This window comes from Ochotona princeps, chromosome 21 (assembly GCF_030435755.1).
Source record: "Ochotona princeps isolate mOchPri1 chromosome 21, mOchPri1.hap1, whole genome shotgun sequence".
Classification (NCBI taxonomy): Eukaryota; Metazoa; Chordata; class Mammalia; order Lagomorpha; family Ochotonidae; genus Ochotona; species Ochotona princeps.
The window spans coordinates 23,372,397-23,399,263 of record NC_080852.1 but is presented as its reverse complement, the minus strand read 5'-3'; the positions used below and the strand labels follow the sequence as shown (position 1 = coordinate 23,399,263).

The 26,867-nt window shown below is 51.7% G+C and overlaps 1 protein-coding gene across 1 annotated transcript in view; it reads left to right on the top strand.

Annotated features, from left to right (window-relative positions):
* The first annotated feature begins 1,376 nt into the window (after nt 1–1,376).
* CACNA2D3 (calcium voltage-gated channel auxiliary subunit alpha2delta 3) overlaps nt 1,377–26,867 on the top strand; it is a 714,521-nt gene continuing 689,030 nt past the window's right edge. Inside the window, exons 1-2 of the mRNA XM_058678785.1 lie at nt 1,377–1,605; nt 2,346–2,427. Coding sequence (XP_058534768.1) covers nt 1,484–1,605; nt 2,346–2,427 — 204 coding nt within the window. The 5' untranslated portion in view covers nt 1,377–1,483. The remainder of the gene's footprint in view (nt 1,606–2,345; nt 2,428–26,867) is intronic.

The following is a 26,867-nucleotide window of genomic DNA, read 5'->3' as shown; positions in this document are numbered from 1 at the left end:
CGCAACCCAAGAGCGCTGAGAATCCGGGCAGTGACCCGGCAGCGCGCAGCTCCGGGCAACTCGGGCAGCAGCGACAGGAGCGCGCAGCTCGCCGCGCGGTCACCCGAGTTGCGCTCGGCCAGGCGACGATGACTCAGCCCGGCTCGGGTCGGTCTTCACCGTAGGCCGGCGCGAGGGCTCCGCAAAGTTCCCAGTCGCACCTCAGACCTCGAGCGGGGGTTCGGCGAAGGGGCTCCGAGAAAGCCAGGTCCCGGAGTGGGGGTGGCAGCGGCGTGGAGGCCGCGGGGGAGCCTGTTTCCCCCATCGCCCAGGGTTTTCCCCCCGGCTTCCCTTCCCCTGGCCGCTTCCTCAGGCAGCAGGGATGCGGCCCCCAGCCCGCTGGGGGCCAGAGAGAAGAGCAGGTGACCACGGGCTAGGAGGCGCCTTTATCCCGAAATGAAGGGGGTGCCCGCCGCGCTGTGTGGATTCGGCGCCGCATTCGCTCGCTCCTTCTCCCAGTCCCGACACTGACTGCAGCCACTCGCCGCAGCCGTGAGGAGCCGGGGCCGCAGCCGGTCAGAGCGAGAGCTGCTCGGGAACCCCCCGCCCGGGGTCGGCTGCGCTGAGGGGGTTGGGGGGTGTTCGTGCGCCCGCGCGGCGGCGCCTCCAGAGCTGTTGTGGGCGGCTTGGCCGCAGTGCCCTCGCCAGAGCCCCGCGCCCGTGTCCCCGGTCGGTTCCCACCCGGCTCCTCCCGGCGAGCGGCCCGCCTCAGTTCCTTCCTCAGACTTCTGCTTCTTCCCCGCTCCCACACCCTCCAGGAAACTGTGGCTGGGGGTAGGAGGGGGAGGGTCGCGCCAACTCGGGGTTCCGTAGCCCGTGACCCCGCCACCCTATTCCCCCGACCCGGCCCTCAGCGGGGCTCGGAGCGGCCTCTCCGGCGGCAAAGAGAGAGCGCACGCGGGGCCCTCGACCGCCTCCCGCGTCCTCGCTCTCCCCTCCCCCTCCCCGGCCCGGCGCTCGAGGGCTCGGGGCTCCCGAGGCCAGTCCGCGAGTCGCGCCCGCGGCGGACTGCGGAGTTGTAAAGAACTCGCGGCCGCAGTGGGCCGGGCGGGGCCGGACGCGCTCTGCCGCGGCCAAGGACACTGGAGTTTGCGAGTCCCCGCCCGCGCGGCGCCTCCCGCTTCGCTGCCGCGGCCCGCCGGACTCCCCGGGGCCGCCGAGGCGGGGCCGGCGGCCGCCGCGGCGAGAGGCGCGTCCTCCGCCCTCCTTCGGCGCCCGCCTCCTCCCCACCTCTCCTCCTCCCGCCTCCTCCTCTCCGCCCCCCCACCCCCTCACGCTCTCCGCTCCTTTTTTTTTCCTGCTCCCCAAGTGAGCCCGGCGCGCGAGAGGCAGGCGGGGCGGAGCGGAGCCGGCAGTCCGGCGCGCTCGCCCACCGCCCGCTCCGCGTAGCTCCCGGCCGCCGCTGTGGTCGCCGCCGCCACCGGCGCGTCGGAGAGAGCCTAGCATGACCGGGCCGGGCTGGCCGCGCCGCGCGTCCCGGGGGGCCTCGGCGCTCCTCACCGCCGCGCTTCTCTACGCCGCGCTGGGGGACGTGGTGCGCTCGGAGCAGCAGATCCCGCTCTCCGTGTAAGTGCTGGCTCCCGTGCCGCCCCGGGGAGGGGACACGACTGCCCGCGACCCGCTGTGCCCAACTTTGGGCGCCTGCAGGTGCGACTGGGCAGGACCTACCGCGGGCGCCTGCCTCGCCTCGCGCACCTGCCTGCCGGGTCCGGCGCCGGGCGGCGAGGCCGGGGTGGCATCCTATCACCCCGACTCTCGGGTTGGCGAGAGCGACCTGCAGAGGCTCTAACCTCAAGTGACAGCTCCAACTTCGAAGCCTGTTTACCGGATCCAACTTCCACGGGCCGTTTCGTGTCCCTCACTTGGCGATTTCTTTCTTTTATTGGGGGGGTGGTGGTGGTGGTGGCGGGTAGGGCAAGGAAGAGGATGGGGAGGACCTTCCCGCTGGTATTAGCCGGGTGCTGCTTGTTTGGGTGGCCGAATCCCCCAGGCAGTTCTTCAAATGCACCTCAGGGGGTCCTGGAGAGCGTGGAGGTGTGTGTGTTGTGTTGTAGGGGGTGAGGGGTGGACTTGGCGCGGTGAACTCCGTGACCCCCCGCGGGCCCCTTCCCGCGCCGTGCTCTGCAGTTTGGAGCTGGTCGTTTGCGGCGAGGCGCTTTTTTTTCTTTCCTTTTTCTCTTTTTCTTTCACATTATTTCTCCCTGCTCCTTCAAGCCACAGCCCGGGTGTGTATGTGCCAGTGCGCGCGTGTTGGCTGTGACACGGCGGAGGTTGCATTTCTACCTCTGCCCTTTCTCCCCTGTTAGGGTGAAGCTGTGGGCCTCCGCTTTCGGTGGGGAGATAAAATCGATCGCTGCCAAGTACTCGGGCTCCCAGCTCCTGCAAAAGGTAAGGTTTCCGTGGTGGCGGAGGAAGCACAGAAAATGGAGGAGGCAGATTGAGTTTTGCAAACAAACGTGAGCCGGCAGCATCACCAGTTATGTCAGAGAAGTCTCTGATCCCTGGGTTCCTTGGCATTGTACTGTGCAGTGGCTTCTCCCTACCAACCGGTTATTTTTAGCTGACACTTGGTTCTAAACACAAAGAAAAGCAGGCTACTCACTCGCACCGTCCTGGCTGAGGCTCCGCTCGCACTGTCCGAATGGCTGTTGTAGTATGAGGGCAGAGGTACCCCCCTCCCACCCCTTTTCAGAAAATGCCAACCCCATCCAAGGAGGGGCAGAGTCCGTGTGTGACCCGTCCTTCAGGGGGCGGTGGGGTCCAGTGAATGGGAGAAGGATGCTGCCCTGTTATTTGTCATCCCTGCAGTTGTACAATCCCATTATTCCCCAATCATCTAGACTCAGAGCTGGGATGCATTACATCATTACAGATAAGGAGAATGAATGTGGTTATCTTTCCACTCAGCTGCACTGCCGCGTAATAACCTAGGAGAGCAGTCCACAAACTTAAGAAATTGGTCTCCGTCCATATAATTTTGGAGAGTAATGAGAATGGAGAATTGATTATTAGGCTTTTATCAGAAGCTACATCAATTTTAATTCAAACGGGCAGCATTATGCTTAAAATTACATGATGGGATCTTCCCTCCAAGAACTAGAGGCAAGGCTTGGGCTGGGGAGGAGGGACAAGAGGGGGTTAAGGGCATTTCGACTTAGCACATCCGCAGACGGGATCCATCCAAACACTGTCTTGACGATAGCAAATACAATTGTTCTCTAGGGGATAATTCTCTGAAAGTGGGTATAAACGGCTTAAATTGTTAACTTTTAAGCATTTTTAAATGTGGCTTTTTTGGGGGCCAATGTACCATATGTGTTATGCATGCTGCCTGCTAACCAAGAACCTGTTTTATTTATGGCACTCCATTTCAGAGAGTAGCATTTTGGGGGATATTATATGAAACAGTTTGTCACAATGAAATCTAAATATCATAACAGAGTATCAGCCCACCGGGAGATGGCAAAGTTATTCTAGCTTAAAAATCGCCAAATAGCCACATTCTGGGGAGCCACCTGAAAGAGCCCCCCTATTTGGGAAGGAGTTCCTTGAGTGGTTGGTTGATAACTAGATGCCTTGTGGAAGCTGATGATGGACTTACCTTTAACCCGCCTCCGAGGTAATGCAAATTAGCAGCTTGCTCCATGCCCTGACCCCCATTCTTTCCCTCTGGACCAGTGTGGACTGTTTTGGCATCTTGCCTGCCTGTCAGATGCTTTCTGTGGACAGTTCTGGACTGTGGCATTGTCTGTGTATCTACCTTACGCTTTTAAAGAAGAGACCGTTTTGTGTAACTTTAAGGAGATCTTTCTCATCTGCATGTTGGTAACAACTCTGGGAAGGATCCGCTCAGAAGCTGTGAATACTTTGTGGGTCGTGCTTGCATGTCTTGTATCTCACACTTGATAGGAGTCCACAAAATATGTTCTTTTCTTCTTTTCTGGAAAGTTCACGCATGCACACACACACATGCATGACATGTATTGTATAAAACCCCATCACCCTTGTTATTGGCTACTCTATAGGAGCAAATTGGAAAGAGCTAGAAAGCTGCACTGAGCCCCCAGTTAGCATCCTTTTTGACACCAGATTCCCAAGCCTTGCTTGGCTTTTGTCATGTCTGCAGCCTGACAATTGTGTAATTATTTCCAGCTGTTTATGGCTTTGTTATCCTTTCTTGCTGCAGCCTGGCATCTTTGTGATCTGAATGCGAGGGCAAGGCAAGGTGTGGTTTGGCCCTGGGTCACAGGGTGGGAATTCGTGGCAACACTGGGACACCAGTGGTCAGCTCCAGGGGTCCTTGAATAGCCCCGTGGCTTTGGGTGGCTTGCCTAGGGTTCCCATGAAGGATAGGAAGGGGCGTGCTAGACCACTTGGGGAGCATTTTTGCAGGTATCTTCTGGTCTTCTTGGCCCATTGCCTCCCAAAGTGACTGCATTTGTGAAATGAGCAAAAGATGTTGGCTTAGAGAGAGAGTTTCCTGTGTGAATGGGAGAAGATCTGAGGTATTAGGAGTGGGGAGACATACTGTCATGTGGACATGCAAGGAGTTTTTTGCCTTTCTTTTGCAGCTTACTTCCAAGGTTCTGGCTATTTGTATGAGAAATTACTTCTGTAAGTCAAAACTCTGTGCACTTGCCTATTTTGCTACATTGTTAACAATTAAGATGCTCTAAAGTAAGAAAACTCAATTGGAAAACATGTTAACACTGCATTAAAAGGACTCAAAGGGAACAATACCTGTGTTGCTTAATGGACTGTAATTGCACTTTCAAGACATAGCAATTTAGACCTGGTTTTGAGTTATGTAAAGGATATTGTATGCCCGCTTATAATTTCATGCAGTTTCTTTGATTGCCACATCATCTTGTAAATCAGTGTAGTATGTTCATTTTTACTCAGTTTTGCAGCAAGGCATAAACTTTACGAAGTCGTGATTGTGAAAATACGTTAAATGATAATTGGCCATCTCTTTGGAAGTGTTTGGAGACTGGCACAACCGCCATCTGAGGAACGTGTTCCTATCAGGTGCTATAACTGGAAGTATCACCATTGTTTCTGACTTCATAAATATAAACGGGCATTTCATGAGGGTCTCATTGCCACCTTAGAAAGGCATGGATTTCAATTGCTTCTTCCATTTGATACCATGGCTTTCCCTTCCTTTAGCTTAGGGTAATTGCTTTAAGCATTTGATATCAGACTTTCCCTGTTTTTTTTTCTTGCTTTTGTCTTTGTTGAGGACAGGGATAGCAGCCTGTTCGTTGCTTATGGAGAGGATCTTTTTAGTTTTTCTTGAATGCAGGAAGGTATGCATGGCTTTGCAAACTTCGTGATTTTGGTGTGGAATGGAAGAGCTTGATTTATGTGTTGCTGGAGTTGAGGCGTGGGGAGGATTTTGCCCTTGTTAGAGGGTCCCACCCCTGGAGGGGAATTGCATGTGCTCCCCTGTGTCTGCTTGCTGCCTTCCCTAACTGGCAGATTTTGTAGATTTTCAGTTCACTTTGACTTTTAATGAGCTTTCCTGTGTGACACACGCCTGCTAGCATGGAGCTGTTACCCTGTTAATTCACTTTCTCTGTAAGGAATGCCCTTTGTTTGGGTTCTTTTTGGGAAGCATAGTTTCATTGCCTCTGCATTTTAGGAGTTAGAGAGTAGCATTGTCAGAGGCCTGGGAGGCTGGGCTGTTAAACTTCATGACCTCCACACCTGTGACAGTCACGATAAAAGGTATTAAACTGACATGATTCTCACTTCATCCTTCTTAGGGAGGATTTGCTAGGTGCTGAGTTTTTTCATTATATTTAGATTTGCACTTAGAGAATGACTGTTCATGGGAAGGAAGGGCTCCAATGACTTTTTTCCACAAATTGTGGTGGTAACTACCTGCTGTTAGCGGCAGGGAAGAGCCCTCACTGGCCTCAGAGGCTTCCCGCAGCACTTAGGGGGTGCAGGCTCCTTGGAATGCACAGGCAGGTTCCTGGACTGTGCTTTCATGCAGACACTCAATGTCTCTATAGGACAGAGTCAGCAAAGTAAAAGGTTGGTTCCTTAAGCCATTTTTATAATTATGACTTTTCATCAATGTGGAAATCAATAGACTTCTACATAACTGAAAAGGAGCGTTCACCTCTCCGAAGTGGGCAGCGGTGTGTGCTGCCGGTGGGAAGCCTGGCACCACAGAGGGAAGGGAGCTTCTAGCATGCCACACATTTTGGTTGAATAAGCTTGGTCTCTTGCCACCCCGAAGGAGAGATGCCCTGTGTTAATTTGTAGCGTCGCTTCAGGTGACTGGAATTCTCCCTGGAGGATGATTTACCAGAGCCTGGACTTTTCTAGAATGATGGTTTTCGAGCCTTGTAGGGTGGGTTGTTGGCCTCGTTAGCTCACCAGGGAGCACCACAGTGGGTTGGGTTCCTGCATTTGGTGTCCAGTTGGGACTTGCAGATTCACACTCGGGTCGTTTGCTTCATCTTTGTCTGAACTTCTTCCCCCTCCGCCCCCTCCTCATCTCCCTTTTTGTTTCTTTTTCTTTCTTCAAATTTATTTTCTTCCAGTTGTGGTTGCCTTTGCTTTTTCTCTCACGGGGAATCGCAGCAGCCTGTGCCGCTCGGTAGATGCCTGGGCGCCGTCCATAATGAAGGGAAACGGAAATGATGGGATGATTTTCTTATTGGGGGACGTTGGATTTTCATTCTGTCTTTTTTTTTTTTTAATTTTTGACTGACACATAAGCATTTTTTCATTTTTATGGGGATCAGGCGATGTTTTTATGTGCCGGTAGGCTCTGTAGTGTCTAACCTGGATAAACACCCATTTCTTTAAGGATTTAACACTTTTTGATGGTGAAAAGTCACTCACAATCCTTCTTCTAGGTTTTGTGTTTTTTTTTTTTTTTTTTTTAAGGAGTGAAATATACAGGATGTTGTCATTATTTCCAGTCCCTGCTCTGGAATAGAAGACCAGCGTGTCTTATTATTCCCGAACTAGAACTTAGTGCCCGTTAATCAGCCTTTTCCCTTGTAGTTATGACTTTTATAATCTGTTAATATGGGGATTTCGCTCTGGTGTTAACTGATTAATTCTAATACCAGTTTGATTTTAGGCAGGCATGTGAATAGCAAAGCAGCTAGTAATTAATTCTCAGACTTAGCGGACATGGGGGAGCACAGTTAAAGTTTCCAGTGTTGAATGACGATGTCACCATGTATTAGGATGAACAGAAGTAGAAGCAGTGGGAAATTTTATCCCCGGTGCTTGTGGCTCTTCCAGGGGTTTCAGCTCCCCCCACCAGTTTGAGGCACATCCTCACAGAAATGCAGGCCTGGGATTTTGCCCTTCCTCAGGTGTAACTGCATCCTCAGTCGGTCCTTCCTGTTCCCGCTTGACACTGATGAGGGAGCCTCTTGATGTGCTGGGCTGCCTAGAAGCCTGCCTTCTCACGCTGGGTCTTTTGTTCAGATTTACCATAATAGATGCCACCAAGCGGATCCTTAATTCACCCAGGCATACATTCAGCTAGTGGCAAATCAGACTTTCTCCAAGGGTCCCCCACCTTTTGTAGCTACTGTGCTTGTCCGTTATGATGGCTTCCTGTATTGAGACCCTGTGCACCTGCTCCACAGAGACATGTAGCTACTTGTGTGTTTGCCGGGGCACTCGGATGGGACTTACAGGTTGACTCTGACCGGGTCCGTGAAAAGCAAATAGCTGTTCTAAAATGCCATGAATTAACATGTGAGATTCTTCCTGCTGCCCCATTAATGGAAGTTTTCCACAAGAGACATCTGGCTCTATGTTTTATAGTGAATATTTTACATTTTGCCAAAGGATAGGACAAGCTCCTAGGATCGGGTTTCTGGCAAAACAGAATCTTGGTGAATCTTCCCGAGTCTGTTCAGCAAGGCTAAGCCACACCATCAGGGGAAGAGCAAGAAGCAGTGGCACTGAGGAGGATGCTGGAATTTGGGGGAATTTCCCTGGGGATTCTGTGGGCTGCAGACTCTCCCTGGGACGGGGGAGAGGGTGGCTGTTGACACAGAGGGTAGGCCCATGACAGCCTGTCTGTGTTTTAGAAGATAGATATTTTACAAGTATGACTTTGGGGCTGGTCTAGAGTGTTTTTAATAGACGACAAACAGTTTCCATTTGCTTTGAACATTCAGGCGCTTGTTCCAGGGCTGTTTAAATCAGGTACTACATTTCATCAGGTGTGTTAAAATTTGTTCATTGAACAGCTTCTCCATTAGCGCAAATCAAGGTGATGAACTTGTGAGTGTGGCATTCAGGGCTGTGTCTGCAAGCAGTGTGTTCTCTTGACAAGGAATGGTATATTTATCTCAGCTCCATGATTGGAAAGCTATGCCCTCCCAAGGTTAAAAGAGCTGATGTCCAGGTAAATGATCCGGACAGGCAAATTGGGCAAGGCCGTCTGTGCTGTTGGCTCCCAGAACTGACCTCTGGTTATCCATTGTAGATGAAGTCACCCACAGTGGATATGCGGCTTGCATGCATCATGGCCTTTATGTGTATTAAGTTTGTGTATGTGGTCCCATCACTACAAAGGGATGCTGCTCTTCACAGAAAGTTCCAGATTCTGTTTGCTGGCAGGGAAGACTGGTTCTTGGGTTGCTGGAGAGGTTGGCTTGAAAGAGTGTGCCAGCACATGAGGACAGGACAAAGTGACCCACTCCACCAGCCCAGATTGGTTCAGCTCCTGGGATGTTGTTGGCAGCTGAAATGGGAGGACTGTGAGACTGGGACCAGCTACGTCATTTGTAGGGACTATTGTTTCACGTGGAACCCCTTGGTAAAAAGCTGAGGCAGTCAGCTTGATGACAGCAGGGTCTACGATCACATACAGGAGTCCTTGGGCTCCCCTGGATTTGGCTTTTTGTTCTGCCTACTGGGTCCTTCCATCCTCAGCCGTGTTGGTCTCCTGTGTGCTGTCTTCAGGGAAATGTTGAGTAGTAACAGGTGGAGAGCTCAGCACCTTCTGGAGAGTGGGTCATCTTTGGAGATGCTGTTTTGTTTAAGGAAAGGTTACCTGCTCAGGAACTCTGCTCAGCTTTTCAGTGTGCATTTGCTCAGTGACCTGGGGCAAATTAATATGAGAGTACAAACAGGTAGCATTCACTACAGCCAGGGGCTTCCATTCACCCCGTTTCACATACTGAAAAACTGAAACTAGCTGGAGCGAAGTGGCATCCCCAGAGTGACTGAGATGGACTTCTGGAAGGAGTCTGCTTGCCTGCCACAGCGCTACATTCCCTCATCTTTGTGTGATCTTGTTTGACCTCAGTTCCTGTTTGGAAAAAAAAAAAAAGTAAGTAAATACCTGCAATTCCCCCACTGCAGGGGTGTTTGGGTGGATTACATGAAATCTCATCTGGGAAAAGACGAAAGAAACAGTTAAAGCCTGGGACGACCGACTTGAGGTTAGAAGCACTTAGATTTGAGTCCCAGTTCTGCTGTTTATCGTAGCGGGGTCACCTTGGAGTTGAACATTTCTGAACCTGTACCTTTCAATGGGAGTACAGGCTGGTTCTGTTTTTTTTTTTTTAATTGAAACAAAATGTGCAAAGTACTCAGCACAGTGTCTTGCCCGTCGAAGGCCCGCTGGCCAGTGAGGGGCTGTGGTCATTGCTGGTTGCATTATGCAGACACCAGCCTTCAGATGCCGCTCCTGAGCAGCGTGGGAACCTGGCTCCCTGTGTCACTGTGGAGGGCAGTGGCTGAGCCCGCCTGTGCATGAATAGATGTGGGCCATGTGTTGGCAGCTGAACCCTATCTGGTATCTGATAAAGATCCTTAGAGCTGGAGGAAGCTGCAACAGCCAGGGCAGCTCCAGGATGTGCACCCCCGTGGGCTGTGAGGGCACCTGCCCAGAGGAATCTGTCGGCCCAGGAACTGGTCTGCCTCCCTTCATCCTGGCTGTCCCTGCTGTATGGGCAGTGGCATTGGCCGGGTCTGCCCTTCAGCCCAAGTGAAGCCTGCAAGTCGCAGGAGAGTCCGTGGCCCCAGGTGTGTGCCCTGCTTGGAAACACACTCTGAAATCACTGCGAACACTCCTGTGTCCTGATACCCTGTGGAGCTATGCGCCAGGCACATCCTCCTGCTGGACCTCTCCAAATAGGGGTGGCAGCAGGGGGTTTGAGGGAGAGAGCAGCTGGAGGTCAAGCAGGGGGCTTCTTCTGGGTGTGGTGGTCGTCCTGCAGTGCCTGCTGACCACCTGCCAGGAGGAGCAGTGCTTTGTAGGGGCTGCCTCTGTCGGGAAACCTCCAAGGTGCTGAAGGGCACCGCATGTCCGTTGGCACTCGTTGTTGGCCCTGCCTGTCTCTCCAGAGCTTCCTTGGCAGGCTCTGTTGAGTTTGGCTGTAAACCTTTGCAGTCCTGTGCTGATCTTCATTTACAGCAATTTTCTTTAAAGATTATTTATTTGAACAGGAGAGTTAGTGAAAGAGAGAGAGAGAGAGGTATCGTCCTTCTCCTGGTTCATTCTCCAAATTGTTGCAATGGTCCAGGCTGGGTGAGGCTGCAGCCAGGAGCTCTGAGCTCTATCCTGGTCTTCCATGTAGGTACAGGGACCCAAGCACTTGGGCCACTTTCTCCTGCTTTCCAGGTGCGTTCACAGGGAGCCGGATTAGAAGCAGAGTGTCTGTGACTCAAGCAGGTGCCCCTAAATGAAATGCCATTGCAGGTGGTAGCCTTGCCAGTTATGCCACGATGCTAGCCCTGTGTGGATCCCCTTAAAGATGTAGACTGATCCAAGCTCTTCACCCCTCCGTGTGTCAGCCTTATGTCGAGGGGGTGGAGTTTTGCTATAGCAGTTGCCCTTGGTGCTGAAAGTAAGAAGACCTAGTGGCCTTTGTGCAGGGCTGCCAGGAGGGATGCGAAAGGCTAAGGTGGGTCGCGATGTTTCTGTCCACATCCCTTTTTCCCCCAGACGCATTATACTCTGGTGCGGTTTGAAGGCCCACCCTCTTGTTATTGCAAGGACCAGCCATAGAGTCTGCTGGGCTCCTAGCTTCTAGCATGGCCCTGTGTCTATCATGAGAGGATCCTGGTGGGGCCCTGGTTGGCAGGGGACAGATGGTGTCAGGTGGTGGTGAGAACAGCCTTCCGCCTGGAAATGGAGCGGCCAGTGAAGAGGTGACCTTGTGAAGTCCCTGCCAGAGGTCAGTGTGGCTGTAGCAGCAGGTATGGACTTTTCTGTAAAAGCCAGGCAGAAGAGACACTTCTGGTTTCCCCCCAAAAGTCAAACCTCTCTTGCTTGCGCTGGTGTCTCACGTGTGGTGAGTGTGTGTGTTGCACACTCGAGGATTCATTTTCCTGAGAATTTGGCGTTGAAATTGAGAGGAAGAAACCATCGGTCTGGGGAATTCCCTCGTCTAGACCCTCCAGTGGTGTAAACTTGACCCTGCACTTCCTGCTTAATTTCTGACAGCTGCTGTGTCTTGGCTCGCAGGAGGGAACCTAGTGTGTGGGTAAAGAAGGATCTAGATCTCCACTGCAGTGAGCCAGGCACAGCTACAATGAGACTTTTTCAAAAGAACACGGACTTTGGGGTTGAGTCTTGCTTGACCGGTCACCAGCCTGTCCTGGATAGCAGAAGCACCTGTGTCAGGAAGCTCTGTAGCGGATTTGGTGAGAGAACACAGTGCGGTCCTTTAGAGCAATATTGGCATGTGGGAAGGCTTCGTTCTCTGGCCACTCTCATTCAAACTGTCCTGCTTCATTATTCATCAAGAGCAAGAGAGAGGTTCTGGAAATTTTGGTCTCTTTGATCTTATGATGAGTGCATAAAATTAAGGCAACGTATGTTGTGCACATTTAATGTGACCAGGGGCACAGTGACATACAAAAGCTTTTATTATGTCTCCAGGGAGGTAGTTTTTTTTTTCCCAGATTTTTGTTCTAATCTGTCTCTTGCGCAGTACAGGTGGGCAGTGATGAATTCAAGTTTGTTTTTGCTGTCACCGGGGACAGTGATTTTCAAAGTAAGGGGGAAGTTGGAAATGCAAGGTAGGCCTGCTGCTCTTTGTACCTTACCATCCATGTTGCTTTGCATTGTAGTGTTGAGGCAGAGGTGGAAAAATATTGTCAAAAGAACAGTAGAAGTGGGAGGCAGTCACCCCATTGGATATAGGTAGTTTCCGTCCACAAGTCAGAACAAATGGCTTGACACTCTCACCCTCCTAGTGGTTTCCATTTTTAGTGAAATGTCTGTTAACACAATAGTGTCGCATCACATACAGGCAGCCCCACTGGGCACACTTTACCCTACTGGCATAAGTGGCAGTCATTCAGCTTCTGGGATGGTCGTGTTGACGATGGGCTGCTTGATCTTTTCATCTTTGCTCTGGTCTGCTGTCAGATGGCTACTGTTACTTGATTCTGCAAGAATTTACACACTGACTCAGGTGGCACACTTCAAGTGGATCACCACCACGCAGCCCATAAAAGGCATTCACGCACGCGGTGTGTGTGTGTGTGTGTGTGTGTGTGTGTGTGTGTGTGTTTTGGACAAGAACTATTTCCCTTCATTAAGAAATACTGGCATGGCAACTGAGCAGAAGATCCCAGGTCTTTGGCCAAGTTCAAGTATTTCTGAACATCTGGAATCATCTGTTAACCCTGAAATCAGATGTTAGCTTTTCGGGAGAGGGCTCACAGCTTATGAATCTTCTGAAGAAATCCAATGATTCATGTTTCCTCGAAGAGAGATTTCAGAGTTTTACGGAGCCCTAGGTGGATTTTCTACTTAATAACAAGCGCTTTAAGTTTTTGCTAGAAACGAATGTCCTATGAATGTTGGGGAATATCTGTGCATAGAAAGAAACCAGAAGACTGACTTTCAAAAAAAATGTGCTTTTAAGGAGATGGTTTTAGGAAGGCTGACCTGTGTGAAGTCTAAATCTGCCTCAGGCCAAGCAGAGCCTCAATCCACCTGCAGCGTTTGACTGGTCTTAGGACCCTTGGAGTTCCTCTCTGAGTGTCCATGTTTCAATCTGTCAACTGGGCACCATTTAGGATGGCTGGGAAGGTAGGCAGGGAATCTTTGGGAGGAAGTGTTTAGGAAGGGAGGCCTGTTTGATGTGTTGTTATACTCCAGGCGATGCTTCCAGGGGGCAGTTAACCTGTGGTTGTCCTCGACTGAGCCCTGGGAGGACTTCTCAGGCAGGACCAGAAGCTGCCACAGCAGTACTGATGCACAGGCCCTGTTTGTTCCTGGGGCCCTGTGCTCTATTTATAATCTATCTTTTAATTCCTCACAACTGCCCTGAGGCTAGTGTTATTATCATCTGTTTCAGAGATACAGACCTGGAGAGTGTAACTTTGCCCAAGGCAACACAGGCAGAGGCCGACTTTGATCCCTGCTGGGATGATTGGCAGGTCGGGTGCCTGGAGTGAGGAGGGGTGACACCTCAGCAGTTGGGGTGTTTCTCGGGCTGGCTGCTTTCCCCAAGGGAATCCTTAGGCCTGTTGCATGTGTGCATTGTCATTTGCTTTCATAATTTCACAGGGGTAAGGGCTGCAGCCGGGGGAGTTCTCCAGTTTCCTAGTTCTTCCTTTAGTTACCGTGGGCTGATCCTGCCAATCTCTTGATTTCACATTTGATTCCTCAAGGAGTCTTTTCTGGGATTCTCAGTGGAGTTGTCCAATTTTTTGCTGTGTTCCTCATTGAAGTAATGAGAGGAAGCACCTGCTTGGGCCTTGGAAAAACTGGCTTTGGAAGGCCCAGCCTGAACCTTCTTAGCTTCCTGTTGAGGCTTCGTCATTTTTTTTTAAAGATTTATTTATTTTATTACAAAGTCAGATATACAGAGAGGAGGAGAGACAGAGAGGAAGATCTTGCGTCCGATGATTCACTCCCCAAGTGAGCTGCAACGGCCGGTGCTGCGCTGATCCGAAGCCGGGAACCAGGAACCTCTTCCAGGTCTCCCACCCGGGTGCAGGGTCCCAAAGCTTTGGCACATCCTCGACTGCTTTCCCAGGCCACAAGCAGGGAGCTGGATGGGAAGTGGAGCTGCCGGGATTAGAACCGGCGCCCATATGGGATCTCAGGGCATTCAAGGCGAGGACTTTAACCGCTAGGCCACGCCGCCGGGCCCAGCTTCGTCATTTTTACCTGTAGAATGCGGTCTTGATGGGAATTTGGGTGTGGAGGCATGGAACCGTCTAAGCACGGAACTGGACACTCAGGCAGTGCCCCAGCCAAGTTTGGCTCCTTGGTTTGCATCTTTGTCTTACCTGGCTATTGATCTGTGCTTGCTAGCTTATGTTTCCCCTCAGTGAAGGCACAGTTGTATTTTTCTCCACAGCTGACAGCTGGCTTGAAGGCTATAGCCCCTCAGCCTTTTGACTCACCGGGATGCCTCTGGCAGGTCTGGGCTTGTGTGATATCCTAGGACCCCTTATCTCTTTTCTGGTGGCTGAGGGGGAGGGGCTGAAAGAAGGTTGGGAAGCCAGACTTGATATTCCCCCTGGGTGGGCTTGGGTTTTCTGATAGCATAGGCACCGAGCAGACTGAGGTGGCTTCAGGGCTCTTTGAGGCAGCTGTGAATGTACAAGTAAACACTGGCAGGGATAGCCACCCCAGCCTTTTCCTCGTGCCCTCAAGCCGTGCTGCCAATAAGAATGCCCTTGAGCACTAGTGTACCACCTGTTCCCTTGTGGCCCTTTCTCCCTGCACTCCCCCGTGACCCAGAGTTTTATGAGCCCCTGTATCAGGTCAGGCTGCCGCACCAAGTGGGGATGGGGGGTCACTTGCAGCTCCAGCTCTGAAGTCCTGCAGACAGGGCCCTCTCTCCCCAGCCTGGCAGTTCCCGCTGCCCCTATCCAGATGCCCCAGAGAACACCCCACTACCCATCTTGGTCTCAGCACCCTGAAAACACAGCTGAGACCCGCCCAGAAGCATCCGGTGCCTCTGCAGCACCAACCACGGCCAAGCAGCTGCCATGGGAGCCCGCAGTGTCGGGCGGGTGCATGAGGAGCACCAGGCGAGACTGATGGGGCCGCCGCAGCCGCCACCATCAACCTGGGGGAGGCGACTCGGCAAAGGCAATTAGGAAGCTGCTGCAGCTAATTCCATAAAGCGCCTGCACACCACATTCCTGGGGATGTTAGGGAGAAATGGGACTTGTAATTTCCATCCTCTTCACCTTCACATGGGGGTGAACTTTACCTGGCCATCTCTGAGGCCCTGCCAGCATCAAGATGTGTGTGTGTGTGTGTGTGTGTGTAGGCAAGGGGGGAAGGCAATGCAGGCTTTCCTTTTGGGTGTTGCTTGGCTGGTTGGTTGTTTATATTTTTGGGATCAGATCCCTGTGAATTGCAGGCTGTGAGAGCCGCATCTCCTCTTCCTGCTTCACGCACCTGCAGCATCCATGGAATGTTCCTGGGGTGACCTCCTGGCTCAGACTGGTGTGGGCTGGGTTCCCGCAGGAGAAAAGCCTTGTGAGAAGCCACAGAGTGCTTTGGGGGGTCATTTTTCTTTGTATTTACATCCTACAGGTGCACTGGTATGTCCCCTTCCCCAGGCCCAGTCTGTGGATGTGCTGAGAGCCTGCCCCAGGCACAGCCCCTGGGAGATGAGAGGAGCAGCTGATCGGGGAGTGGGAGTTCAATTATCTGGGTTTAATGGGGTGGTTTTGCCAAAAAAAACCACAAAAACTTGGTTTCAGCCTCTGCTTCCCCAACAGTTTTGTGTTTGAGGTTCATTTCTGGATCAGGCTTCTTCCCTGGATGCTGTGCTTTTTTTTTTTTTTTTCTGCTCAGGACCTCTGTGCAGCTCTACAGTAAGTAGGACCAGATGCCCACCTCCCACCTTCCAGGGGGCAGAGCTGGTGAGCCTGGGCAGATGGGAATGGCCCTCAGGGCTGGGCCCCAGGGCAGGTCCTTGCTGGGACTGCTGGAGAAAGTGAGGCTTCGTCACCCCACAGTGGGTTTTTCCTGATGGGGAGGCAGCCTGTACACCCCATGCCTTCCGGGGCTCCTCCTTGCCACTTCCCTGGAGACCTGCTCTTATGTCTGCAACCCCTGTGCACCTCTGTCGCATTTCAGCCCATCTCATGTAGAGAGAATGACTCCCGAAGCACCTCTCTTTCTGACAGCCAGGGTGTCTTACCTCAGTTGTGTCATCAGGGGACACTCCCCTTAGGAACCTTGTCTGTGTTAGTGAAGCAAGTCCAGGACAGAGCAGGCAGTCAATGCTGACCACCCTGCTGAAAACGGAGGGCTCCAGCCTACTCCTTTCCCACCATGGGTTGCAAACAGTGGAATGTCTTGGCTTAGAAAAGTCTTCAGCTGTCTGAACAGACTTTAGGAGCATACACTTGCTCTTGGCCACATGTTAAAGATCTTTTCTTCTTTCCTCTCGTCTTTCCTTCGACTTCAGCAAACACCCGTTGAATACCCAATGAGGCATGCAGCGTCGCATTGGGCACCTTAGCCCCTTTGCTGCTGACCTTTCATGTCCTGCAGCAGCTGTCATCCGCCAGTTGCGGCTGGTGCTATTGTGCCTGTGCCCGTGCCATCCTCCTGCTGCCTGCTGCTGACCCCACTGCCCTTCTCTCACTGCTGAGGCCTGCTTCTACAGGGTGTCAGACTGCAGTGTGCAGCAGTGTCTTCTGGGAAGCTTGTTACAATGCAGTCCTCCAAGGCCCCACCCCAAGAGATTCTGACTCTTGGCTCAGGGCCTGGGAATCTGCATACTAACAATCATCTCAGGTGATTGGCATTGGTGATCCACAGACTGCACTTTGAGAATTGAGTTCGCATCTTGCCTCTGGGAAGGTTGCAGTTTTCCTCTGCAGAACCCTGCTCCCTCCCACTCTCCTTCCCTCGCCCTCTGGCCTGTGTGGAGTTGGCCTGCTGTGGTTTGCCCGCTGTGCAGAGAGTCCATGCTGTCGTGAGCTAGAAACTGTGGACACTCCACCCGAGGGACCAAGTGGAAGCTGAAACTGGCCCAGGGCCAGCCTTGTGCAGTGTGGATGGCATGAGGGGAGAGGTGAGGGCCCCAGGACAAGACAGAAGGTGCCCAGGGACACCTGGGATTGTTGCAGTCATTCAGTCAGAAACCACTGAGCACAGCTGAAATGGCCACGCTCTGATTTGTGGGGTGGACAGAGACTTGTTGACCTGTCACCCGTGGTTGTTCTGCTTGCCAAGTGGGTTACTGGGACCTTTGGTTGCCGCGTCTTTAAGAGAAAATTGGTTAACAGTAGAATGAAAGACACCATTGCTGTGCATAAAAGGCTGATGCTCCGAAGCTCTCCAGGACAAGAATGGCTCCCTCAGGGACTTGTTGGGCATAAAGCTGCATTCCCCCCACCCCCAAGTCAGTGTCTTTGAAACTTCTTTGACCATGGACCTGGGTGAGAAAAACATGCCTCCCTGCAGCTCATCACAGACACTGTCACTGGAGAAGTGCAGGCCTCGTGATGCCTTGCAGACTGCTGGAGTTCCGACTGTGGGGATCTGTCCACTTCCACTCTGCTGTGCTTGATTTTTATACTCGTCTACTACTCTATTCTGGAATTCCATTCTATTCTGCTTACTTCAGAGGGCTGGCTGTGACTAATAAATTGACTTCACAACCTAATAAATGTGTTAGAAAAACAGTGCTTTGAATGTTTCCAGGGTAAATTATAGACTAGTTCAGTTTTATTCTGGGAAGTGCAGCATCGATCTTTGAGACAAAAGCCAGGTCTCCCCCAGTGACGGCGATAGGTGCTGAAAACTCACGCTTAGCCAGCCAGGGCGGTACACTTCCTGGGGAAACTTCATCGCAGCTTCCCAGCAATCCGTGGGGACAGCGCCGTTCCCTGTGGGAGACTTACCTAGGCCCATGTAGCTAACAGCGGGCAGCTCTGGTTCTTGTGAATGTGAAGCCCTTGCTCTGCCTGTGCCTGTATTGGCCTCTCGCTGTGGCCAGTTGGTTCCAAATGTTCCTACTGGGCTATGCAACATGGAAAGCCCATTAGAGTAAGCTGCTGAGAGTGACACGATGAGCAGCTGTGGGGAAGAGAATGTGAGAGAAGGGAAAGGACAGGTGGGAGAGGGAAGCCTTGGGAAGCTAGGGTGTGTGGTCTGAAGAAGGCCTGCTGTCGTCCTGGGACTGACAGCTTGGCTCTGTATAATTGGGTCTGCCATCTCCTCGGAGCACCTATTGCAGGTGGGGCTTGTGATCGATGCTGCAGGACAATGGCTTGTTGCATTTCCTTCTGTGATCAGGGCTCAGCCTTCTCAGGCCTGGAGGCATGGCCTGACTCTGTTGGTACTCTGAGACCCAGGAGATACCTCCTGAGGTTTGGTGAATGAGTGAGTGTGGGTGGGATCACAGGCATTCGGAGGGATGTGGTCCATCTTCATGTTGCATTTCACATCTCCTGGCTCCTGATGGAAGGAAGGGGATTGCATCTCCAGGTGCAAATGAGAGTTATGTTGATCTTCATTTGCTTTTTGCTTTCTGAAGATTAATTTTGCTATCCTTCTTTCTCTTTCTCCAAATTTAGCTTCTCGCCACCTGAATCCAAGTGTCCCAAATCTGGTTGCCTTCTCTCTCGATGGTTTGGGTCACAAAGCTGGGAGAGCCAGGCCCTGGTAGGAGATCTGAGCTCAGGGCCCTGAGCAGCTCCTGCCTCTCCATGAACCTGCCCCCACAGTGCAGCTCAGACGTCCTTGGGTGCCATGAGTGGGTATCACTCATTATCAACCTGGTCACTGTGAAATGGGTGCCACTGAGTCTGGTTCTTGCTTCTTTCTAAAAAAGATTTATCTACTTCTAAAGGCTGGGTGACAGGGAGAAGGAACTTCTACCTGCTGGTTCACTTCCTAAATGGCCAGAACAGCTGGGGCTGGTCCAAGAGCCAGGAACTGCATATGCCATATGGGTCTCCCATGTGGGTAGAAAGGACTCAATAAGACTTAAAAACTTGAGCCATCACCTGCTGTTTCCCAGGCACATTAAAAGGAAGCTGGATTGGGAAAGAGGAACAGAGGAATTTGCTGTTGGGCATGGGATTTGGGTATTTCAAGTGATGGCTTAACCCATAGTGCTGGCCCCTCACTCTCTCTTCACTTTGCACCAGCAGGCTCATATGTACCCACACCTATCCCCTGCCCATGTCTGCCCCAGGGTCTCTGTTGGAGTAGAGGAAGGTGTGGAGATGGCCCTGGTGACCGAAAGGCAGGGATAGCACACAAGGATAGCCTGTGGACTGCGAGGCCCACCCAGCCCACGGCCAGGAGAAGGAAGTCACTGTGCTGTTGGGGCAAGTTGGGATGATACCGTGTTGTGGTACCTCCCCAGACTGTCAGAGTTGTGCTGAGCAGTGGAGTCATCTATGAATGTAAAAGGCAAAAGTATAAAAGGAACTAAAAAAATGTGACAAATGATGAAGTCCTGTGATCTTTTAGATGGTGAGTAAATGGGTGCTTATGCAACCTGGTGTATTCATTTCCTCTGGGCCCCGTCTCTTCCATGCTGTCTTAATAACATGCCTGGCTGGATGATGCTAATTGCTCTAACCTGCAAAATGAAAAAAAAACAAAAAACAAAAAAAACAAAACTGAAGCCTGCATTGATTTCAGCAAGTGTGTGGTACTTGCTGCCTGAGCTGGAACCAAGGACTTGGAGGGGAGGGGGGCTGAAACTTCACCCGAGTGGCTCAGGAGACAGGCAGGTGCATCCATCCCAGGGACGCTGGCTGCTCAGGCTGCACCTAGGTGGTAGAGCTGAAGGCGGAGGAACGTGGGGTCGGAGCCAGCCCTGGGTTTGTGGCCTGGCTCCTCGGGGGGTAGTGTGTGCCCTCGGCAGTCTGTCAGCTCCTCGATTCTCCGTTTTCCTCTTCTTGACTGACCTCTATCGCTTTGGACTGCTGGCCATGAATATAAAGCGTTTCACAGCATAAAGCAGCTGTAGAAATTCAGTGATCAACAGCAGCCAGGACTGCAACTGTGTGAGTCATCTTCCACTGTGTGAGGTCGCTGGTGCTGCCCCCAGAGAGCTTCATCCCCTCCTCAGGGCGTTGTCCCACTCCTCGGCTACTCTGTTTCTGTCTCCTGTGGCAAATCAGCTAGGGAGTGAGTGTAGAGAAAAAGTGAACTTTCCAGACTGAGAGATGTCTGAGGGTCATGTAGTCCGCCATGGCTGGTGAGGGCTCACTGACACTTCTTGTTAGAGTTCCCTGGGTCCCCTGTGGGCCACAAGCAAAAGGCGCGCATGTGCACGTGCCTGTGCCTCCTGAGAAGATGTGTCCAGGCTGTCCCTCATGGTGGTTTAGAACCTCACTCCCTGGTCGCTGCTCTGGTGAAGTGGTCACCTTCCCCTCGGAAGAGGAGCTGCCCACAGGCTGAGTCCTCCTGGGATGCTGACATGGCTCATAGCCTACATGCCTTCCCTGGACATGCTTCCAAGCACTCTGGCCCATTGTGCTTGCCCTCCGCTTGCATTGGGCACCAGGTCTCACTGCTTCTCCTCTTTCTCAAACCTTGTTTTGTGGGCATGGTTGGGGGTAGCTTCAATGCTTTCTAAAAAGGTCCTTGAATGCAGCCTTGACTAGTGCAGTACAAATTTGAGAGATGGTGGCTATTAAGACTTTGCTTCTTGGGTAGCAGCTTTTACTCCTGAATGTCAAAATGCATCAATAACACATTCTTTCTCTATTTCTCCATTCCATACACAGGGAAGAGGTGCAGGGGCGGGATGTCTCCAGAGTGAGCTGGGATGACTAGACCACAGCTGGTTCCTTGCAGGAGCATGAGGAAGCAGTCTGAACTTGAGTGCATTTGTTCATTCATTTATTCGTCAGTCACCAAACATATCTACATCTCGTTTCCTTGCCCCAGACGTTGTACTGACTCTCGGGTTAAGGACAAGTAGCCCAGGGAGTAGCCTGCACCCTCATCGAGGTTGCCGTCACGCTTTCTCAGAGTCAGGCATGCAAGTTGCCCGGCTCTGCCGTGAGGGAATGCTGACAGGATGTGATCTGGGAACCTGCTGTGGTCTGGGGTGAGAAGATGTTTTCCCAAGGCCTTGGCCTTTAGCTGAGACCTGAGGGATGGCAGCAGCAGATGTGGCAGGGGGACTGGGGACCCTGGGCTCTTCATGAGGCTTTCTGACTCGCCCTGACCCAGCCTCACCTGAACCATGCTCCAACCCCTCCAGAAAGCTCCCAGTTCTGGAAACTCATCCTGTGCTCTCTGCTTCTACTCTTGTGCCACCCCACCCCCACTCTCGTTGAATTCTCAGCCTCCCAGGGGCTCTGGTTTTGGCTCTCAGTTCCTTCTGCCTTTGGGAAATGGTTCCCAATCTTGGGCAATTTAGCTGTTGAAGCTTCACTGTTCTTCTGGTTGACCTTGGTGCCAAATCGTGTTTGTACTTTTGTCCTTAGACTTGCCCTAAATTCCACAAGCTTTTTGAGACCCCATTATCTTCTTCATCTTCCTTTTCTGGTGGGTCCAAGGGCTAAGCCTCGTGTTGGTGATGAAGATGATGTTGGTGGTTAGCGCACTACTGGTTGAACACTTGCCATATGATAGACAACGTTCAGAATGTCAAATATGGATTAACCTAACCATGCTGTAAGAAAGCTACTCCATTAGGCCCTGTGGCTAACCCAAGAAGAAAATGCGGCATCCAGTGTGCTGATTGACTTTCTTCAGACCACTTGACCAAGAACTGACAGAGTCAGGCTGTTTGGTTCCACGCTGGAGCTGTGTCCACCACACCATGCAGTGTCCTCACACAGCTTGTGTTGGCAGACATGACCACATGTGAATGTGTGTTAGTGACCAAGGAGGTTGCTCCTCTCCCAGAGCGTGTGTGATTGCCTGAAGCAGCACTGCGTGATGAAGGAGTGACTGGCTGACGCTGTCCTCCTTGGGCCCCCGGATCCGGCACAGGCGGGGGGTGCTGGGGTTGACCAGGGTGGTCCACACCGGCAACTCTGCAGGCTCTGGCCTGATGCTTTTCTTCCCAGGATGGAGGAAGCCCCCAGGCCAGTCCAAGTTGTCAAGTAGGTAACTTCCTCTTGACGGAGTCGCTGTGAGGCCACGCTGGCTTCAAAAGTGGCCGAGAGAGCAGAATTTCCCTGGGTTCACACAGGCAAGGAGCTGGATAGTCACTGGGGAGAAGGAACAACTGTACTAAACTTGCAGCTCTTTAAATGACCAAGTGTTGTCTATTCATTATGGACAGTTGTGGAAAGACAATGGTGACAAATAAAGGCTCTTAACATTCTAGCGTATTTCATTCTTTTGTCCTTTGCATATGTCTGGGCATATATGTCTGTTTACTTGACAGAAATGGGATTTTATTATATAGCTGTTTTATAATGGGAAGCCCTTTGAATCAGTACATTCAGTCTTTAAAGAGTAGCTTCAGGTATGGTGGAAGTCACTTAATTCTTTGTGAAGCTGACGTTGTGGTACAGTGGGTAAAGCTGCTGTGTGCACACCATCATCCCATTTGAGTGCCAGTTTGTGTCCTGGTTGCTCCATTTGCAGTTCAGCATTCCTGGGAAAGCAGCAGGGGATGGCTCAGGTACATGGATCCTCATGTGAGACCTGGAACAAGTTCTGGCGCCTAGCTTTGGCCCAGCCCAGCCCTGATCACTCCTAGCCATTTGGGGAGTGATCCTGCCAATGAAAAATCCCTATTTCTGTGTCTCCCTCTAACACTGTAACTTTGCTTTTCAAGTAAATAAATATGTTAAAAAATTATTTTTTCAGTGAAAATGGAAATCCTCTTTTTCAAAAAAATGGAAAGTACTGAGTGAGGTAGAGGAAGTATAAAAAATTCTTGCTACTCTTATGATGCAAAAATATCCAAATGAAAATTATACAGCATTTCTTATAGGCTATGTGGTTAGAATCACTGTCAAGATAGTTATTTTGACCACCCCTTCAACTCTATCACTTTCTTTTTATTCTTTATGTTCTTTTTATCTCCAGATACTCTTTGAAGTGATATGTTTTCCCCAGGGGTGTCAGAGCATCTATGGTCCCTTTTCCCCAGCGTGGAAGACAGAGATTGTTCCTCCCTTGTCTCCCTAGTGCTTTAGTGAGCATCTTTTTAAAAAAGATTTAAGTTTTTTGAAAGAGTCACAAGAAGGAAGGAGAGAGAGACACACACATAGATCTTCCACCTGCTGGTTTACTTCCTAAGTGACTACCACAGCAAGGGCTGAGCCAGGCTGATGCCAGGAGCTTCTGCCTGGTCTCCATGGGTGGCAGAGACCCAAACACTCCAACTGTCTTGTGCTGAGAAGCCAGGTGCAGTAGCTGGAAGCTGGAATAAAAGTGCAGCAGCTGGGGCACACAGCATTGCCTTTTATCAAATGCCAGCATCTCAGATAGAGGCTTTACCTGCTCTACCACAGCCTTGACTCCAGGTGAACATTTCTGTCTCTGGTAAACTGTCCCTGATTGTGCCTCTCAGAGTTGAGTGGTCCTTAGAAGGTGGGCTGCTGTACCAGGAATGTGAAGGTGGAGCTTCATCTGGGCCCTGTCTTTTTGCTACCCTGTGTGGGCCGCCTGCACCTGTGCCTGTGAGAATCTCGGCTTCCCTGTGGCTTTTTGTCTGGCTCAGGCTTGCTTGGAGATCCTATCTGCGTGGGAGACAGTAAGCATGGGATCTGCAGCCAGACCCCAGAGCCAGACAGACCTGGGTTCAAATCCTGGCCTGGTTGCTTACGAGTTCTGTGGAGTCGAGCAGAATGCTCCATTTCCCTGAGCTTTGGTTTGCCCAAGGCCGACTAAAGCCCTCTGACTGTTGTGACTAGGATTAAATGACCCATGTGTAGTATGTATCCTGGACTCCAGCAAACAGTGCTCAGTAATGACAGCTTCTGTCCGTCCGGCTTTCATGTAGTCCAACTTTTAGGCTTTCAGAGCATGGGAATTTGAAAATTAGAAAATTAGAAAAACTGTGATCATTCATGGCAGTGGCACTTCAGAAGATCCTAGAGGTTATGGTCTGTGTTAGCCACTCTTTGTGTGGTTGAGGGAGAGGCCTCAGGCTGTCAGGCAGCACCCTGAATACCTGCGTTTCTGATTGCCAGAAGATACCAGACAAGGCTGGCTTTAGAGAGAAGACTGTGACCTGTGTACACACTGCCAGAGATAGCAAGCTGCCACCTGAAGCTCCCAGTGCTGTCATTTTGCAGTCCAGAGGCAGGGAAATGGTAGCTGTAGGCATGAACAGTGATTAATAGGGAGTAAGTTGTCAGTTACGTTGTGATGCCTAAACTCAAATGGGGGGTGGGGTACCTGCAGGTGTGGACTTGTGGTATGCAGTGTCAGGGGCCAGGGCATCATGGGGTGACAGTGAAAGCACCCTGGGTGCCAGGCTGGAGCCTGTTTACGTCAGGCATGGAAAACAGGGGATCCAGGCTCAGGTGGGTTGCCTTTAGGGCAGAGCTACCTTCAGGCATCAGTCATCACAGAAATGTGTAAGAAAGAAGGAATTTTGGGCACCTTGTGGATGCCTACAATGGGGGTCGTGGGCAGGAGAACTTAGTCTCTGTCACCCAGGAGACTTGGGGCTCTGGGTTCAAGCAGCGATCTCTCCAAGTGGGACCTGCCTGGGCCCATTTTGGCACTGGGCTTGTCTTTGCTCAGCAGGGTGCTGCCTGACCTGATGTGACCACCTGGGTTCAGTGAGTGAGAGAGACTGGCAGGCCACTCCTCAGTGGCTGTGCCCCTGCCAGTGTTCAGTTCTAGAAGATGCTCTGACTTTCTCTTTTGCGATGTTATGTCCTTGATCTCCACCTCCAGCCTTTTTGGAGGGATGTTGGAGCTTCTCCCATGAGCCTCTGTGTCTCGAACGTCTCTTCCGGCCTTACTGTGCAGCATGTAGAGTGATTTCATCAATCCTTCTTTTCACATGTTCATCTTCAGCTTGCTGTGTTTTATTCATTCAGTCATTCAGTTAATTTGTACGCATGTTAAAATGCACACACTTATACACACATGCATAGAGAATGGAAGAGACAAAGATCTTCCATCTTTTGGCTCACTCCCCAAAAGGTCCCAAGGGACTTGGGCAATCTCTGGCTGCTTTCCTAGATGCATAAGTGACAAGTGGAGCAGCCAAGAAGTAAACTGGTGCCCATATGGGCTGCTGGTGTTGCAGGCAGATGGCTTAACTTACTGTGGCAAGGCACATGCCCCCTGTTCCTGTCATATTATGTATTTTGGGACCGTCACTCATTTCCACTTGAGCTGTCCTGGCTTTCCCTGATCCTTAGCTCAGGATGGGATGGGCCTGTTTCCTGACACCCACAGTTGTTCAGCCTGACTCCCATCCGTGGCCTGCACTTATCCTAGGTGTAGCTGTGTCGTGGGTTTGTTTCGCTTCTTTCTCATCTGTGTCCTGCACCTTATCATGGCTGTCCTTGTCCTCTAATTCCTGTGCATAGGACACTGAGAGATCATGGGGATGAAGGAAGGCCTTCCTAGAAGGACGCTTCTGGTTTTTCTGCTCCCGGAGATGCAGGAGACTCAGCAGCAGGTGAGCAGTTAGGTCTGCCCAGTCCTGCCTGCTGGTCCACGTGGGCCAGTGGCAGGCAGTGGCGCCCATGTCCAAGGTTTCTCCTTCTTTGTGGGGAAAGGAGACAGGCCAAAGACTGTGGCGATTGGTATATGTCTTCATTCCAGGGCCTACCGTGGGAGCACAGGGCAAACAGGCGTGCCTCTTTTCATGAGTAAGCAGCACTTCCTGCAGTCAGCAGGGCCCTTAGGAATAATGGTGGAGTGTGATGTCTTTGGACAAGCTGCTGAACCCCTGCGCCTTACTTCTCTTATTTCAGGCAAGGAAAAGCTGATTGCACCTACCAAGAAGAAGGAGGATACTGTGAGGATGAGGGGTCAGGTGGTGCTTTGGATGCCGCCCTGGGGAGTGGAGCCTTCAAACTCTGCAGCCCTGCTGTCTCCTGGGGACTAATGTGACCACTTGGGTCCCTGGAGGCAGCCCTGGGATCCCAGAACAAACTCAGCACCCTGGCCTTTCCTGCGAGCTGGACATGGTTCAGTGCTCCTGAGGGTGAAACCAGGCAGCAACAACCCTGTGCATGCAGAAGCAAAACCTTTGAGTCCTAATCCCCTCCTATACCTCCTGATGGCTGGCCCCCTCCTGGCTGGTTGGGATGACCGGTCTCCTTCCTTGCTGAGGTTCTGTTATGTAAATCCCTTCTCAGATGAAGCATCTGGTGTAGCCTCCAGGGGAGGCAGGACTCCTTTCTCCCGCTGAGGACAAATTGCGGATCCTGTTGTTAGCTCAGTTGGAGCCCTCTTGGCGTCTCTGGGAAGCCAGAGCCCCATTTTCTTTCTTTTTTTTTTTTTTTAAAGATTTATTCAGTTTATTACAAAGTCAGATATACAGAGAGGAGGAGAGACAGAGAGGAAGTTTTTCCATCCGATGATTCACTCCCCAAGTGAGCCGCAATGGGCCGGTGTGCGCCGATCCGAAGCCGGGAACCAGGAACCTCTTCGGGGTCTCCCACGCGGGTGCAGGGTCCCAAAGCTTTGGGCCGTCCTCGACTGCTTTCCCAGGCCACAAGCAGGGAGCTGGATGGGAAGCAGGGCAGCCGGGATTAGAACCGGCGCCCATATGGGATCCCAGGGCGTTCAAGGCGAGGACTTTAGCCGCTAGGCCATGCAGCCGGGCCCAAGAGCCCCATTTTCTAAGCAGAGAAATTTTGATGAGTGTTGAGGAGGCCAGACCAGGGGGCTGCAGCTTGTGTATCCCCCTCCTACCCAAGCCTCCCCAACACCCTGCCTTCCAGCAGGGGCCGCTGTCGCCATCAGGCAGGGATTGCAA